The following is a 15,999-nucleotide window of genomic DNA, read 5'->3' on the forward strand; positions in this document are numbered from 1 at the left end:
TTTTGTAAAACATGTAGCCAAAGAATACCTGGCTTTATTCATAACACTGCATCTTATTAAATTAAAAAAACCCTAAAATTTACAGTAAAGACGTTTCACTAAGTGATTTACAGGATATTCAAAGTTAGTCTTATCTGCCTGTCAAAGGTACCAGACTGTCTGAATTACTTTCAAATGTCTATTTTAAAAAACAAAATAAAATGCAGGAATGTCATATTAATTTAATACCTGGTGTATAAGTAAAACGTTGAGACTGGCTTTTTTTCCTCTTGCCATTGCAGAGATAAAACTGCACCTGAACTGCAGCTGTAATAGTTTTGTTATGGTACGGAGGAACTTCAAGAACGATGTTTGCCTATATGAAGGTTGAAACAAAAAAGCTTTACATATTAAATATAAATGAAACTACTATTAATTACAGGAGAACTAAAACACTTCCTGCAAGACTAAGGCAAACTGATATTTTGAAAAGGATAAGCTTCAAGTTTATGCATATATTACATAGTAAAATAGTACTACAACAAACATCTATTTGGAGACTTTTTTTTTTTTTTTTTTAAACACAAGTGTTCTAAGAGTAATATTTTAATTAAATAGATGCATCTAAAAGATTTGTTTATCTCCCACAGCATACATAAACTCTAGGAGTCAAAGAATTGCATTTCAAGTCATTAATCTTGTAAGAACAATTCTAATGCACTGGAAATTATTTCTCATCTTAGCAAAATTATCTTCAGTTTTCTGTTTTCAGTTTTTCAAACAAGCATACTATTTGCAGTTCCTTCAAAGCATCATTTTAATGGCTGCTTTATAGTATTAAGTAAGTCCATTTAGAAGTCTCCAGTTGTCTGTCTGTATTTGCCAATGATCTGCTTTACTAAATGCAGTCTAAGCTTCAGAACAAAGATGACAAGTTTCTCACTTTAAAATATAAAGCTTTCTAAAGAAAGAAAAATTAAGTTTCTCACCCCTTGACACTTTTCCCTAATTATTTTCCCTTCTACCTCCCACTGAGGTCGTCCATCTGTTGAGAGAAATTTACAAATAATTCAAGCAAAAAATATCTTCTAAAATATTTAAATATCTAAAACTGCATTTATTTTCAGTCATAAAGAGACAGTTTGGGGAAGGGGATACTACTGAGAAAGAGTTATACTGTAAACAGATTCTGAAGTTTAAGGATGCTCTAAGAGTTTCAATACTGTTGTCCGAAGTTGACTGTTTTGCAGAATTCTGCATTTTAACAGAACCTACCAATTACATAYGGTTAGATTTAATTCCAAAGGAGACACTATGTACTACAAAATATTTGGGTGGATTTTTTTTCCTTTTCTCTAATACATTTTTTAAAAGGAAGTTAAATGACTACTAATACTTGTTTATTGAAACAAACATGCTGAAGATTTACAAGTCACCATGCAAAAGAGAACACATACCATATCTTCATGTACATAAGCATACGTTATAGATTTAAACAAACAACACCCTCCCCCTTGAATCCTGAGCCAAAACTACAGTGCAAGTTGTCTATGTTGTGAGGGGAGCAAGCTCCCCGTGRTGAACCTCTCCAGCTCTGACCTAGCACGACCTGTAATCCTGAATCCAGCACTGCAGGCTCTCACTGCTGTCGGGTTTGGTGCAAGTCACCAGGGAACATATTGTCTAGCCACAGCACTTCTTTAAAAGATGGTCACGTTGTGTATCAAAATACATTATATAAAAACAAATAAGCATTTGTTAGGAATAATGTTCCAGTACATCTGCTCTACTTCAGCCACACCATGTACAGCACAGCACACTTCATTATAACATGGGAAAGGCTTGTCAACATACAGACAGCCAAGTTGCCTCTACTATCTAAGTAGCRCCTATAATGATGCTATTTATATCAATTCACTTATTCATGTATGCAGAGAAGAGCCTCAATTTCTCACATCATCCTTTTTTTTTTTAAAAACATATCCTGCATTAGGGTCTGTCTCATCTATGAAGCTTTTTGTTAAACATTTTAAAATCTGTTTTGTTTCATTTTAAAAAAGAAAAAAAGTTATTCAGTTCTCTTCACAGGCAGTAAATGTTTTGGAAAATGTTGCAAAGGTTCTTCAGAACTATTTTCATAGTTGCTACTGTTTTTCATATATAGGTTTGACTTCCTGTTACTTAGATACAGATGTTACTTTTCAAATATAAGATTTTCACTCTTAAGAGATGTAGTTGATATATGTTGAAATATCAGCTAATTCAAGCTAATTCAAAATTTTCAAGCTGAATTTCATGAAAAATAGTTACGGTAGAAATAAGTGTTAAGTATTAATCAAGATACTTTTCCAAAAGAGCTACAGAACCAGGAAGGAGTGCTGAATAACTGGATAGCTTTAAATAACAGATAAAGGGGTGTCGGGGGGGGGGGGTGCACGCGTGTATTACAAAACCATGACAAAAACATATGTGCAAAACACTTGATTATATCCAGTTATAATACACAAAAAAGGAAAAACATTTTTTGGCTATTAAATTCTCCAGGGTATGTAGTTGCATTATAATGCAGAAGTAAGTTGTTACGCAAATGGCGGTTGTCGGTTCTAGAACACTCAGCTGTTTATAGCTCATCTACTTAACCAGCCCTTTCCTCTCCCCAGTATTCTTTTGGGGGGGAAGCACTACCAAGTAAGTTTTAAATTCATGATTCAAAGGTTATTATTAGCTGCTGCTGTGGTTGACCCCTTCTCTGCCCACCCCACTTTCTGTGTCGACGGCAGCAAGCAGCCAGATCAGCTCAGGGGTGCGTAGGAGCCTCACTCTCCCTCCCTGCCCCTTCCTTGCCCCAGCACTGGCACTGTGGCTCTTCTGAGAGCCTGTTCAACCCTCGAAGCAAGAAAAAACCCTATCCCTTAGCTACGGGTTGTGGGCAGACAGTGAGGGGGGAAAAGGAGATGATGTTTCTTCTCATTTGGACCCTCTCCTTTGACATTCCACCCTCTGCTTCTCTCTCCCCCAAGTCTAGCTCTGCTCTTTCCTCAAGACTTGCCAAGCTATGCCCTAAAAGCCTTATTACTGACAGCTTTCAAAAGAAATTTTTAGCTAGGAAAGAGTATCACATAACAGACAACCCACCAGAACAAAATTAAGCATTGTGTTGTGATAAAGTTTATGGGTGAACTACTAAAAACATATTCACAATCTTCCTATGCTACCTATTCAAGTTTTAGCCTATCTGTTGGAGCTTTCTGTAATGTGAAGTCTAAATTTATGGCCAGGCAGATCCATACCTGCCTGGTCAATACTTTGCACCTGAAGAACACGCAATTTTAGTATTTTAAGCAAAAAAAAAATTCTCCAGGGACAAATGCAAGCTGTGTTCTCCCCTGGAGTCCACTGATAACAAATTAATCCACAACCATTTCAAAAATGACAGAAGAGAACAAAAACACAGGGTAGGAAAAACAAACAAAAAACTAAGAAAACCAAACCCTTCAAACTGCACTTACATTTAAAGAAAGATGTTTTAAAAATATTCAGCCAAAATCTGCAAAGTGCTTGAGTACTTGGAGATTCTACTTCCTACATTAGGCTGAAAATTTCATCTACTACCCTCCCAGAAAGTAATGTTTTTCACTTCATGAGATCAGTAGGAAGCAGTCAGATTTTTCTGAAAATATGAATGCATGAAGGAAACAAAATGTCTTCTGTATACCTTAAGTGAAATGCATGTCTGCAATATAATTTTTTTTAAAAAAAAACTTTGCTGATATAAAAGTGTGAGCCTGCTGCAATTCTCACCTGTCACTGAATGTCATCTAAAATACTGAAGCTGGATTCTTGAAAATGAGAATCAGTACAACTGACTACAACATTTCTGATTTCTTAGCATTTAAATACGTAATTGGCTCATAAAGCACATGTTTAATACACAGGCAAAAGGTCGCTTTTGTGCATACCACCACTTATTGCCAACACTTCACCTACATGCAAACTTGCCTTTTTACAGGTGCAAATGAGGCATAGACACATCTGAAGCATATACTGCACAACAAGATTGAGGCTTTTTTTAAACAAAACAAAACATATTCTTTAAAGAACAGTATCTGCTACAGAAAATCTTATGCCAATATCGTGAAAAAAAACTAATCAGTAAGATTTTCTAACTAAAATGTATTTCATTAGCTTAGGAATAAGTCAGTTCTTTTGCAATGATTAAGCCATAAGTAACATGACTTAAATGACAATAGTACATTTCCATTAGTTCACATGTTAATTTTCCACACTTGTTTTTTAGTAAGGAGAAAATACTTGGTATGATCTGTCAATAGCATTTTTTTAATATACACAATTCAAAGTTTTCCACAAGATACTGGTTAGTCTCTAGCTGTCTTCCTAATTCAGGAGTACTAATCTCATTAATAACCACCAACTAGTACATATTCTCATTAATAACAAACAACCAGTACACAGATCAATGCTCAAACTGAATTTTCAGATCACTACTTGTGATATTTTTATTTTTTTAAACATCCTCAAGCTCATGTAGGGCTTTAAAAAAAGAAAAGAAAAGAAAGAAAAAAAGAACGAAAAAAGTAAAGTATTTACCTTGCCCTTTTTCAAAGAATATAATTTTTGATTCTGGAAGAAAGTTGGATCCTGTCACCACCATTTCATGGCCTCCATTTACTGAGCAACTGTTGATGCTGTACTTCTCAATCTGAGGAAGTTCTTGAGCAGATCGCTGAGCTTTAAGAAAAAAGTTTGAAGGAAAATTAATTATGCACAATTTTAACCCATAGTAACATTTCTTTTATGATTTTAACTAGAAAAATCAGGTGTAAAACTAAAAAATTCATCTATTTATATATATAAACCATATTTGTACATTAGTCATCTTTATTTTTGGAGTTACATTGAAATTACTGAATTTTAGAAAAGAATACCAAGAAGCCATGAAACCCAACATCCTGTTGTTTCAGGGGGAGGGGGGAAAAAAAAAAGAAGAGAAAAGAAAGGAATCTTGATTTAAAAGTCACTGTATTATTTCAAAGACAAAACAAGTTCTAGGAGAAATTATTTAAGACTGCTTAAGACCATGTTTTTATTCTTTACTGCCAGCATTTAATGAATCTTTTAAATGAAATAGTATTAAGCCTTCCTAAAATGAAGATTTATTTTCACTAGAATATATCAGCTTCCTCTCTTCATATACAGAAAAATACAGAAGTGTTAGGTATTAGGCTTTTTAGTATTAGGTTTACAGTCTAAAGCATTACATGGTTCCTCCAAACTTGCAGGTTGTCACTTGGCAAGTACAATCTTTAATTTTTTGGTAATTTAACTCTTAGCTTTTTACATACAAAAATACTTTTACTGAAACACAGAGAAAACGTTAAAATACTGCAAGTATAGATTAATTATGTATAGTATTAGTTAAAGCAATCTTACAGCATTCAACAGGTATGGAAGCAGTCTGAAGAGATAAGACTTTTCCACTAGGCTGCGGGATGTGAACACGAAACACAAGTCGCACTCGAGTATTCTTTCTTCCAATATCTGTCTCTCCTTTACGGAGCTCTATATCCGAATTGCGAAGTTTCAAAATACCTGCACAATCGATACTGGAGATAGGTGAGGAAGGATGGATTAGAAGAGGGATGGAAAAAAACAAGTTAAATTATTGCCAAAGGATGTTCTATAAGCCTCTCCTTTGTTAAACRATGAAGAGCATTCCATTCCCCCCCCATATATTGCTATTTTAAATGTCTGAGGCCAGAAGAGCTGTTAGCATCAAAAATGGCAGCAAGTTTTCTGCTGAAACATCGTCTTGTAAACTTCTAGGTACTGTGTTTTTGAACCTTGAAAAGATTATGTATTACTGCACTTATTCCAGATGTTTAACATCAGGTAATTAAGTTAGTTAATGTAGTAAATATAATGTACAAGGAGCAAGAGACCTATGTTCTGTTCTGCTTAGGATGGACTACAGAATGAAAAAGCTGTAGCTGTCAAATCCTGCCCATCATTCTGGTATGCCAGAACCATGTGTTTATTGATGATTTGTATGATCCACGCATACTTTAATGAATTAACACATGTAAGCTTCTGAGGAGTGTTACCCTGCACACCACTGTCAGTTCATACATTCAATGGAACTAGCACGAAGTCCGTAACTTTAGGAAAGTCTAAACTGGCTTCATCAGAAGATTGCATTAGAAATAAGTAAGCTCAGTCAACTTCATAGTTATGCTTTACATGGTTCACCAATCCCCCAAGTAGAACAGAGCAGTTTAATTGTTTCTGTAGGGTCCATTATATTATTTTTTAGAGTATTCTATCTGGCAAGACCTCCAAAGTCAGAATAATCCAACTACTAAAAATAAAAAAAATTCAAACAAAACAAGAAAAAGGCTTCCTGTCAGGATACAAGAAGCTAAGACGACCACATTCAATTAAGAATTAAGCAACAAGCAATTAAATTACATGACTATATTTCTATACATTCAAGTCATATGTCATTGTTAAAATGACCCAAACCCTACCCTCAACCAGCCTGTAATAACCCCCATGCAGTTCCACAACTGTGGTGTCATATGCGTGTACAGACAGTGTAGGAAAGTTTAATTCCAGCAGCACTCATCCATCTCCCCCTCAATCATACGAGCTCCCCTATGTCTCTACCCAAGCACTCCTTCACTTCTGACTGCCCGAGGACTTACTTTGGGACACCGGCACATTTAAAGAGATGAGTCTAACCTCATCATGAGTTATACTTGTGGAAAATCTGAAAGAAAAGTCTTATAAAATTATCATCTTAGTACAAATGGGGAAAAGAAAGACATAGGGCAACTAAATAGCTAATTTAAGTCTTATGTTGCAATGTACCTGGCCGACATATTATTTTCAGGAAGAAGTGGAATTTCCAAAACTTTTGTGCTGGCAATTATTATCTCTTGACTAGCTGTAGCAACTGTTTTTCCAGTGATTCGGTGCACCTGGTAGAATGCATGAGGTCTTAAGTAGCGATCATCTGCTGTTCCAATGAACATTTGTAGGTTTACTGGTTTTTCATTGTAGCCTAGGAGCTGATGAAAAAGTAGATAAAACATTAAAATATTAGCTGATTTTTACTGCATTTATGTGGGCATAATGTAAATACACAACTAGTGCAAACACTGAAGAGTGAAAGAGTAATATTTAATTACATCAGACTTCTCTAATTTCTTATGTTTTCTTCAATGCTGAAGAAAACCGAGCACAGACATCTATCGTCCAAGACAGATTATCAGCAACAGCATTTATCCGAACAAATGAGTGTCAAGGCATCTTTACTCCTTTTGAATTTTTCGTAGAGAAAAGAATCATTCTCTCCACAGAATTTCTAGGTTAAGGCTATGCTGTGCTTTGGCTGCATTTTTATTTTGTTTTGATTCAAAGCAGAGTTACCGATTTTAGTAAGAAGTACCTAGTTTTCAGAAATATTTTAAAGTTTAGCTTTTCTATTATAGAATGCATAAGTAAGCTTGTTAAACTTGAGGGGTTTTATGAATGCAAAAGTATTTTGTTAGGACAAGAAAAATGTAATCTGTATCTAGAAAATCAAGTACAGTTTCTTTCTGACAAAGAAAACATTTTAAGAAACAAAATGTGATGGCTGTAAAGTTAATGTGCAGGTCTTTCCTTTTCTCAAGTATATGACTAACCAATCCAATATACTCAGTTTGTCTCAAAACCACCCCAAACCCTGTTGTTATGCTTGAGCTAACACTGAGTAATTCTAGGCATGAAATAAATTGATACATCGGAAAAAGATAAGTTTAAATAAACTCTAAAGGAACTGGCGAGTTTTATTATTTTGTKTTACATTGGTAACATAATTATCAAAAAGATTTAAGGAAACAAATTTAACCAATACTAACATACACATTTCCCTTATCCACTGTTATTTTAAATCTGAGACCTATAAAACATGAAGTATTACTTCCCCTTCCTGACATTTATAGACTGATGCACATCACAAGGTATATAATTTCTAAAAAGCGATGCAGCAAATCTACAGGTCACCTGCTTCAGCATCAACTTATGTTAAAACTGTAGGAAGGGCCAGAAAGTCATTCCTTAAACACATTTTTGTCTTGTCTTGTTTTCAATATTTCTCTCTCTCTTGAGTTATTTGGTCACACAGCAATATTATCCAAGCTCTTCACAGAACTAACACTTAAGAAAAAAATAAACAAAAAACACATCAAGTTTAACGATGTTACAAGAACAACATAACTGGTCAAAAAGTCAACAGTCAGCTGTACAAAAAACTCCAAAGCACACCCACACACAGAAATCAGAAGCACCACTCTAGATTCCTTTTATCCTGATGCACCACAATTGGCAGTAAGTTTTATATCCACCAAAAGAATACCTCTTCCCTATTTCCAAGTTATGGCCCCAACAGCAGCTACCAGTCCCGTCAGTTTTGTTAGAACTTTCTCAACCAAGAACAGAAGTTTGGGTTCTGCCTGAAGTCTGGAACTTTAAAGAGCCGGGGCACTCCCTAAGCTTTCAGCCTTAGCTCTACAATAATGTTTTTGCCGAAGATGCAATACTCATGAATTAATCCATCTAGCTACAACAGGGTGGTTGTGTTTGTTTCCTTTCCGTTCTTTTCAGTTAGACTATTCTTCCTGTTTACCCACTGCTGTTAAATGTGATTGAGAAGCAGAAGAGCAAAATCAAAATCACCCAAGACAATCAAAATTGAACTTGCTCCAAAGAAAAAAAAATTATTCCTTTCATTCCTCCATATCCAATGCATGCACAACCTAAAACAATTCCTCAAAGGGATGTATTGCAGATAAAACCTCCAGAGGAGCGACAGGTGCACACATATAACTGTTATTGATCAACAACATACATATCTTGAACAGCTGAGACAAAACCATGCTAGATCTAATATATTATTTGTTACAATTACAGCATTGGAATCCACCCTGAAATAAAATCTTAAAGATTAAAATTAATCTTAGATTAAAATCTTAGATAAAATTCTTAGAGTAGGACGCTCCTCAAAGCCGCCCAAACAGGACCATCATCTTCTTGAAGTTCTTTACAGTAGTGGACTGAAGGGCAAGAAAGGAAATTGGTTCTAAATTCCTGCTGCTATTGCTTTGCTGGGCTGGGCAGTCTCTAGGCCACTGCTGCAGTGAAGAGATTCTGTTGCTTTTCATGCTGAAGACAAAGAATCCTGAATTCTGCTGTCCTCAAAACTGGGAATTCCTTGTACCTCTCCCTTCTTGTGCCTTTAAGATGTCAGTCCAGTTCAACCTTTACCATAGAAGGTAGGCTACAAATGCGGGTAGGCTGAAGTAGACTAGCATCTGTCCTTATATTCAATGAATTCTCTGTCTCTGTATACCTTGGTGCCCCCCCCCCCCACTGTTTCCAGCTACCATCAGGAATTCACTCTTGCAAAGGCAAGCAGAACTGACTTAATGTTAATCAAAAAGTCACATCTCCCCAGGACTTAAACAATCCTCACCCCTTCAAACAATAGTTATAATGAAGGAAAAATACATACCACAAAAAGCCATGCATTCTTTAAAAGTTGCAGCAGCTTTTATCGAATACAATATCCTGTCCTATAATTGATGATTTTCCAATCTAGTTCCTTACCTGATCTCACTTATTTCCGTTTATTATATATATATGTTTCTATTATTTGCCAGCTTATGTTCTGTCATATATATACAATCTTTTTGTATTTGGAGTTCTCAGTACAGACGAAGAACTAAATCGGGGGAGGTGTGGGAATTAATCAGCCATTGAGTGGAGACAGTCTAAATTACCAGAGTTGTCTCCAGTGTAAATAAATGTATTATTCAAGCATTTATGAATGCTGCTGTGGAGACAAAGATTCTTCTATGACCATCTGCATTCTGACAGATTTCCCTCACTTCATCTCTCAGAAGCCACCTGTAAACTACAGTAACTTAACTGGATCATAACAACAAAGTTTGGTCTTAATTATTGTCCTATTGATAGTGGAGCACAGGGATGCAAAGGTCTTAGCTCTTACGACAATTAAGGCTAAAYTCCTTTTTATACTTGATGAAGGAATCCAATATCTTGCCAGAAGATTTTTTTTTWAAATTAATTTTAATGAACCTTCTGAGAATTTCTACGAGTCTGAATTATTTTAGGAGTTTAAAGAAAACTTAAGGACATATATTAATTTATCATTTACAAGTCTTCTTATCCCAAGTTCTCATACTATGATTCTACCATCCATTTTCCTCAGAGTTAAAATTAAATCTTAACAAAATGGAATACAGCCTGAATGTGAAGTTTATTAAGTATGTTCAACCTAGTACTGAGAATAATATAAGTTACAAGCATGTTTTATTCAAAAAGTTGAATGACTTTCAAATGAGGTCACTGTGACAAAGCTGGTTTCCAGTTAAACCTTGCTCCCCCTTCCTTTGCACTGGGTATGTACACAACAATTGTAGCGATAATAATGGTGTGGAAGAGAAGGATATTTATAAAACTAAGCTAGTTTGTCTATCGGTAGTGGAGAAGCTGTCCTCTACAGAGGCCTCTGCAGAGCAGGCGCTTAGTTCAGTGAYGCCGTCCCCCCGTCAGGGGTGCGGACTGCATTGCCGGTCGGGATCTGTGCCCATACGCAGCACTTGCATTGCTCAAAGCGTTCCAACACCGCTATTTTGCTTCTGTTATTCTTGATGAAAGATTCACCCCCTACGCTTGCGCAGATATACTATGGAAGAGACCCAGGGCCTGGTTTCCCAACATTACTCTACAMAGTGTGTTGGGGGGAGAGGGAGGGGGCAGCAGAAAGACAGCCCCCTGCCCCCATCAAAGAGATTAGTTATTTATCAACAGATTATACAGTGCATTTTCTGCTTCTGTATGATGCTCTTGTGATACAAATTTAAGTGTGTCCTTGCTTGTTGACCATTTCACATCACTCTATCGTTAACTTTACCTAAGTACAGAATTGAAGATACTTTATCTTCAAAAAAATCAAGATGCCGCATAGTAGCAATTTGCAATGTCCCAAGGAATCTCCAGTGAAAAAAGTTGTAATGAAACAGAATACACCCATATCTTCCATAATTAAGAATAAACCTAAGCATGTTACAATACTAAAACAAATACATAAAGAACCTCGCACTAAAAAATGTTCTGTAGTAATATTAAAACAACAAAACCCTGAAAATTTAACGTGTACTTAAAAGCCATGCTAGTTTAAAACCATCATCAAAACAAAAACCAAACAAGCCAACCCCTCCCTCCTCCCAGGCCATACATTCAAGCATGTTAATCAGATGCTTATAATAAGTCTTTGTCACAAATGAATCGCTGTAAAGGAACTGTGATGAAGCTCTGTTAAAGGTGCTAAAATATATATATGGTTAGGCAGAGTAATAACTTATTAGCAAACTAGAAGAGACTGCATGAAGTCATACATTTCATTACAAGTGATTTATTGTGTTTATTCAGGGTTTAAAAGAAAGAGAGAACAGTGTAAAAGAAAAAGAGAACAGTGTAAAAGAAAAAACAATGTAAAGCCATAAATGTAACTGATGTGTGGCAATTAAATAAGCTGGGGGGCGGGGGGGAAGGGGGAAATCATTATACAGGATAATTCAGTGCCTGATCACAGGAACAGGGGCCATATAAAAAGGAAACACATCACAATCTTAAGCAATGAGCAGGTTGTTCGGAGTGTCCTGGTGTTTCCAACAGCCATATTTGTAACAAAAATGACATCAGCCCTAAGAGGCTGTAGAAGCTAATGACACAGCCTTATGAGCTAGCAAAAACTTTTGGGCGGCTAGAGAGATTGTAGTCAAAAACAGTGTTGAACCTTAAAAAAAAAAACTTTACTACACAAATATGTATTTAGAGTTAACATTTCCCCATTAAATCTTGCCCAGTAAGTGAGCTGACAGCTCTAGGCATGGCACATTCTGCAAGGATAAACTAGCAAATTTACATAGTGTCAGTTACCCGGGAACAAGGGTCTGGGGGGACCAGCGAGCCTAGGAGTAAATAGGAAACAAGACAGTGGCTTGGGGAGAGGCTGCCTGTGCTTCTTTAGCAAGTAAGAGGCTAGTTAGCCCCAAATTCAGGGGCTAAGATAAACTGTCCCTTATGGGGACCGTAATCTTCAGAACTTGCTATTCCTCCCATTCTGCTCAGCAATACTCATTTGCCCTGCCGTGGCGCCCTGCTGAGCAAGCTTTCCCAGAGTGCCTTGGAGCATTCTTGATCTTTTCAAAAAGTCACAGTGTAATGTAGGAGAGGGATGGCATAGTCACAAAGAGCATAGTTAGGTTTTAATTACATGTCTAGATTATTGGTGACCGTGGTTTAACATTCAGATTATGAAGATCAGCTACAGATCTACAATTATGGCTGAGATCTGTTTTGCATTTAAAGCATAAGTTTCCTTTTATTATGCACTAAAAATATGATTTATCTTTCTTATTTTTAGGCTTACAGTATGGTTCYGGAAAATGTACCGACAATCTGCATGCACACTGAAGGGCAGGGTTCCTCACCCTGTTACCCTTTTCACACAGCTTTGGTTTTACGAAAGACAGCCTTCTGAATCAAGAGTCAGATGCAAGTAAGGACCAGATTCACGCACATGAGCTGCTTTTCCTCACCCAAGAGCTGTTATAGACTAAGTTTGAAGATTCTTGGTTTAACACCACCAGCCTTTCAAAGGAGTTTTCTGATTTGAAGCCACAAACAATAGACAGTCTTAATGATAAACTCCATTGTTACTGCTTCTCATAAACGAAAGGATGGAGTTAAGGTCATTGAGAAGTCCAAACAGGGTAGGATTAGAAGTGCATAGCTTAAGAAATAAAACATCCCACTAATTATTCAAACCAAAACCAAAAACATCATTTGAACTCCACTTGAAATTAATTTTGGATTGAGGGTATTCAACAACACTCCAAGGCTTTGTCTCTAAATTAAAGGTTGAGCTGCAAATTGAAGCACTGGAATATCAGGTAGTGGTACAGTTAAGGCCTCTCTTCAATGGTTGGGACTGCAACAGTAGTTTTCAGTGAGAATATACATTAGAGTTGTTTCTATTACATAATCCTTCAAGGTCCTCCTTCAGTGAAACTAGCATACTGTGCCCAGCACCATATGATCAGATAATTAAAGAGAGCCCATCACATATTATTCCTAAAAACAGAAGACAGTGGTGGATTGGCTTGTTAATTGACCCTGACGTACTCCTACCTTATTTAACTGCAGTTGCATTCAACAGTTTGCTGCAGAGCATGAAAGCAGTGTAGTCCRTAATATGTATAATCCTGGTGACATTAAACCTTGTACGTCTCTCCCTACACAAAACCTGTAAACGGTGAGCAAGGCAGAACCCTTCGCTACCCACCACACTCAGCCCCTACTGGAGACTGAACTAGCAAGGAATCTGAACTACCTTCCGTCTCCTAGGGATGGTGTCATCTCTCTYCCAAAAGATGATATTTGGAGCCTGAACTGCCCTTATTCATGCAATACCTGTCTTGTGGATAACGAAGGAGACTAGCTATTCAGAATCAAATTCAAATAAGCAAAAATGGCATAGTCAGGAATTTAAAATAAATTCATTTTAAAAATACTTTTTGTTCTCATTAGAAAAATGCCAATTCTTCTCAGTTTCACTGACGGCTGAGTGACATTTTCTTACTACTTCATCTGTTTTATGTACAGTATTGTATGTTGAACAGCCCAAACATTTTAAGTCAGTTTAACTGAAAAATTTGCTAGCTGTTCTATAAGGGAAATATCTACATAATTAACTAGAACAACAGATACTGTGTTTAGTTCAAATACCTGCTGAAGCCATGGTATCTGTACTTTTAGTTCATCTTAGTAAAGAACCCAGACATATACAAATAAAAGCATATTGTCTCTCTGCAGACCATAGTTATTTAATTTAACAAACCCTTATACAATCTACTAGTGAGTGCAGCAAAATCACCATGATAAAGTCTCATTGCAATAAACTGCTACAGTATCAGCCTGCCCAAGATCCAGGCATTGGCCGCTTACAGAAAACACTAACTTAAACTACTGCTTGAGTACAAGGTCTGTTTTCACATATACCTGTCAACATTATTCTATTAATATGCATCTTAGAGCTGCACACGACAAAAAAAATTTTTTTTWAATTTTTTTCCTTCRGAGACATACCACTTWCCCAAGGGGGGCAAGCAGCATGCTGTAGACAACTAATAAGTTACTGCACACTGTCACTACTGACCTCTAGAAACCCTCCTCTGTAACAGAATACTGATACACCACCCACTGCTTTGCAGAGGAAACTCAGCCAAGTTGCTTTTGTGTTTCTATATCGTTTCCATAGCAAAGGTCAGTGCATGCGTAAGTTAAACTAAAGCTGGAAGGCTAAAGACTGAAGGTCACTACAGGATAAGCTAGAAGAGCTTCGCTCCAAAGCGGTTCCAGCATTATTACTGTACTGCACACAGTAAACTCATGAACTCATGCATGGCAATACTGAGTTTACAATTTTTACCAAGTAACTAACAAAGACAGTAAGTTAATATGAGAGAATCTTGTATCAGCAAGAAGGTAATTTATATTACAGAAACTTCATTCCTAATGACCATATGGAAAATCCTTAAACAACGTTTAACACTAGAGACTATATGGATTAATTCGACTACTGAAGAGAGCAGCATTTGAACTTGGAAGTCAGTGGTAGCAGTGAGAAACTTCTCCTTTCTGAGAAAAGGAAGTAGGTCACATTAAATAAGAGACTTCAACCTGGAAAAAAAAAAGTTACCATTTTTCCACAGATTGCATGCAGATTTTACTGGGGCTGTATCTTGCTCACATGTCATCATTTCCACACTCTGATCTCTGATAAAGGAAAGCTTGCAACACTCGACAAGCCTGTCAGAAGACTTTTTTTAGTCACTCRTATTTAGAAGTTTTACTTCCTATTTCTTTTTTTAAACTGAGAAGGTTCATCTATGTTGCTGTATGCTAAATATTACCAATTTCTTTTCAAATTTAGATATGTTATTTATCCACAAGATGTGATTTCATAAGAGCTATGACTTCAGATAAATATACAAGAGAAAAAATACATTTCACAGAAAATATGTGAAATACTTAGCAGAGAATAAATAGTATACTTTGAAGTAGCCTATTTTTCTGAAAATACAAACAAAACTCCTTTGTTTATTTACCATAAACCAATCCCCAATCATTAAATCCCGAAGTGATGTCAAGCTTTAACATGCCTATTCTTTCAGATTAAAAATTCAACCAAGAAAAAAAAGGGGATAGAACACCTTAAATTCCATGTACTTCTGAACTAAAGCTCATCAAAAAAAAAAAAAAAAAAAAGTTATAATCATTCTTTAACTACATGTTATGCTTAGCAATCAAGCAATACTAGATACCAGTGACAATTCTGACAGCGCCAAAAAACATGTGATTGCTTTTGAAAAGCAATTTTCCTGAAAGCTTTCCAGCAATCATTAAGAAATTGCCATTTTTTAAACCAAACTTTCACTTGTTTTAACATTTGTGTTTTATCTTCCATACGCATTTCCTTTGCTGCTAATTGAAGACAAAGATTCTATTGACACTGAAGTGCTCCTTCTCCTTTTCCCCAATTAATTCACTGCTTATAGCATTACTGGATTGGTAAAGCAGGCTGATTAGAAAGCAAGCTTTTTACGTACAAATAGACTCCCTAAAAAAAGGGCTCTGCTTTGAAATAAAAGACATGTCAGGGGAAAAATCTGTGATAACTTAAATGAACAAAAGACCAAATTAACAACTTGTAGATTCACCAAATGCATCAGTATCCCTGTTAAAAAAATCCACCTCAGTTCAGGCACAGAAAGGGAGGAAAGAAATACACAACTGTGTAGAGAAGTATAAGCACTTAGTATAACCACTTCAAATGGAGTTTTCCTAGGTTTTTCAACACCTTGATCG

The 15,999-nt window shown here is 36.2% G+C and overlaps 1 protein-coding gene across 2 annotated transcripts in view; it reads right to left on the reverse strand.

The window, feature by feature from the left end:
• NFATC3 (nuclear factor of activated T cells 3) overlaps window positions 1-15,999 on the reverse strand; it is a 51,013-nt gene that overhangs the window by 25,675 nt on the left and 9,339 nt on the right. The window contains exons 1-6 of one of the 2 annotated variants that reach the window (XM_026068764.1): window positions 8,047-8,176; window positions 6,868-7,067; window positions 5,431-5,603; window positions 4,588-4,728; window positions 969-1,024; window positions 229-355 (exon numbers count right to left, since the gene is read on the reverse strand). In XM_026068764.1, coding sequence (XP_025924549.1) covers window positions 229-355; window positions 969-1,024; window positions 4,588-4,728; window positions 5,431-5,603; window positions 6,868-7,067; window positions 8,047-8,058 — 709 coding nt within the window. In that variant the 5' untranslated portion in view covers window positions 8,059-8,176. Of the gene's footprint in view, window positions 1-228; window positions 356-968; window positions 1,025-4,587; window positions 4,729-5,430; window positions 5,604-6,867; window positions 7,068-8,046; window positions 8,177-15,999 lie in introns of those variants that run through there. The other variant, XM_026068763.1, reaches the window with a different exon arrangement.

Source organism: Apteryx rowi, unplaced genomic scaffold (genome assembly GCF_003343035.1).
Source record: "Apteryx rowi isolate R43461 unplaced genomic scaffold, aptRow1 scaffold_28, whole genome shotgun sequence".
Taxonomy (NCBI): domain Eukaryota; kingdom Metazoa; phylum Chordata; class Aves; order Apterygiformes; family Apterygidae; genus Apteryx; species Apteryx rowi.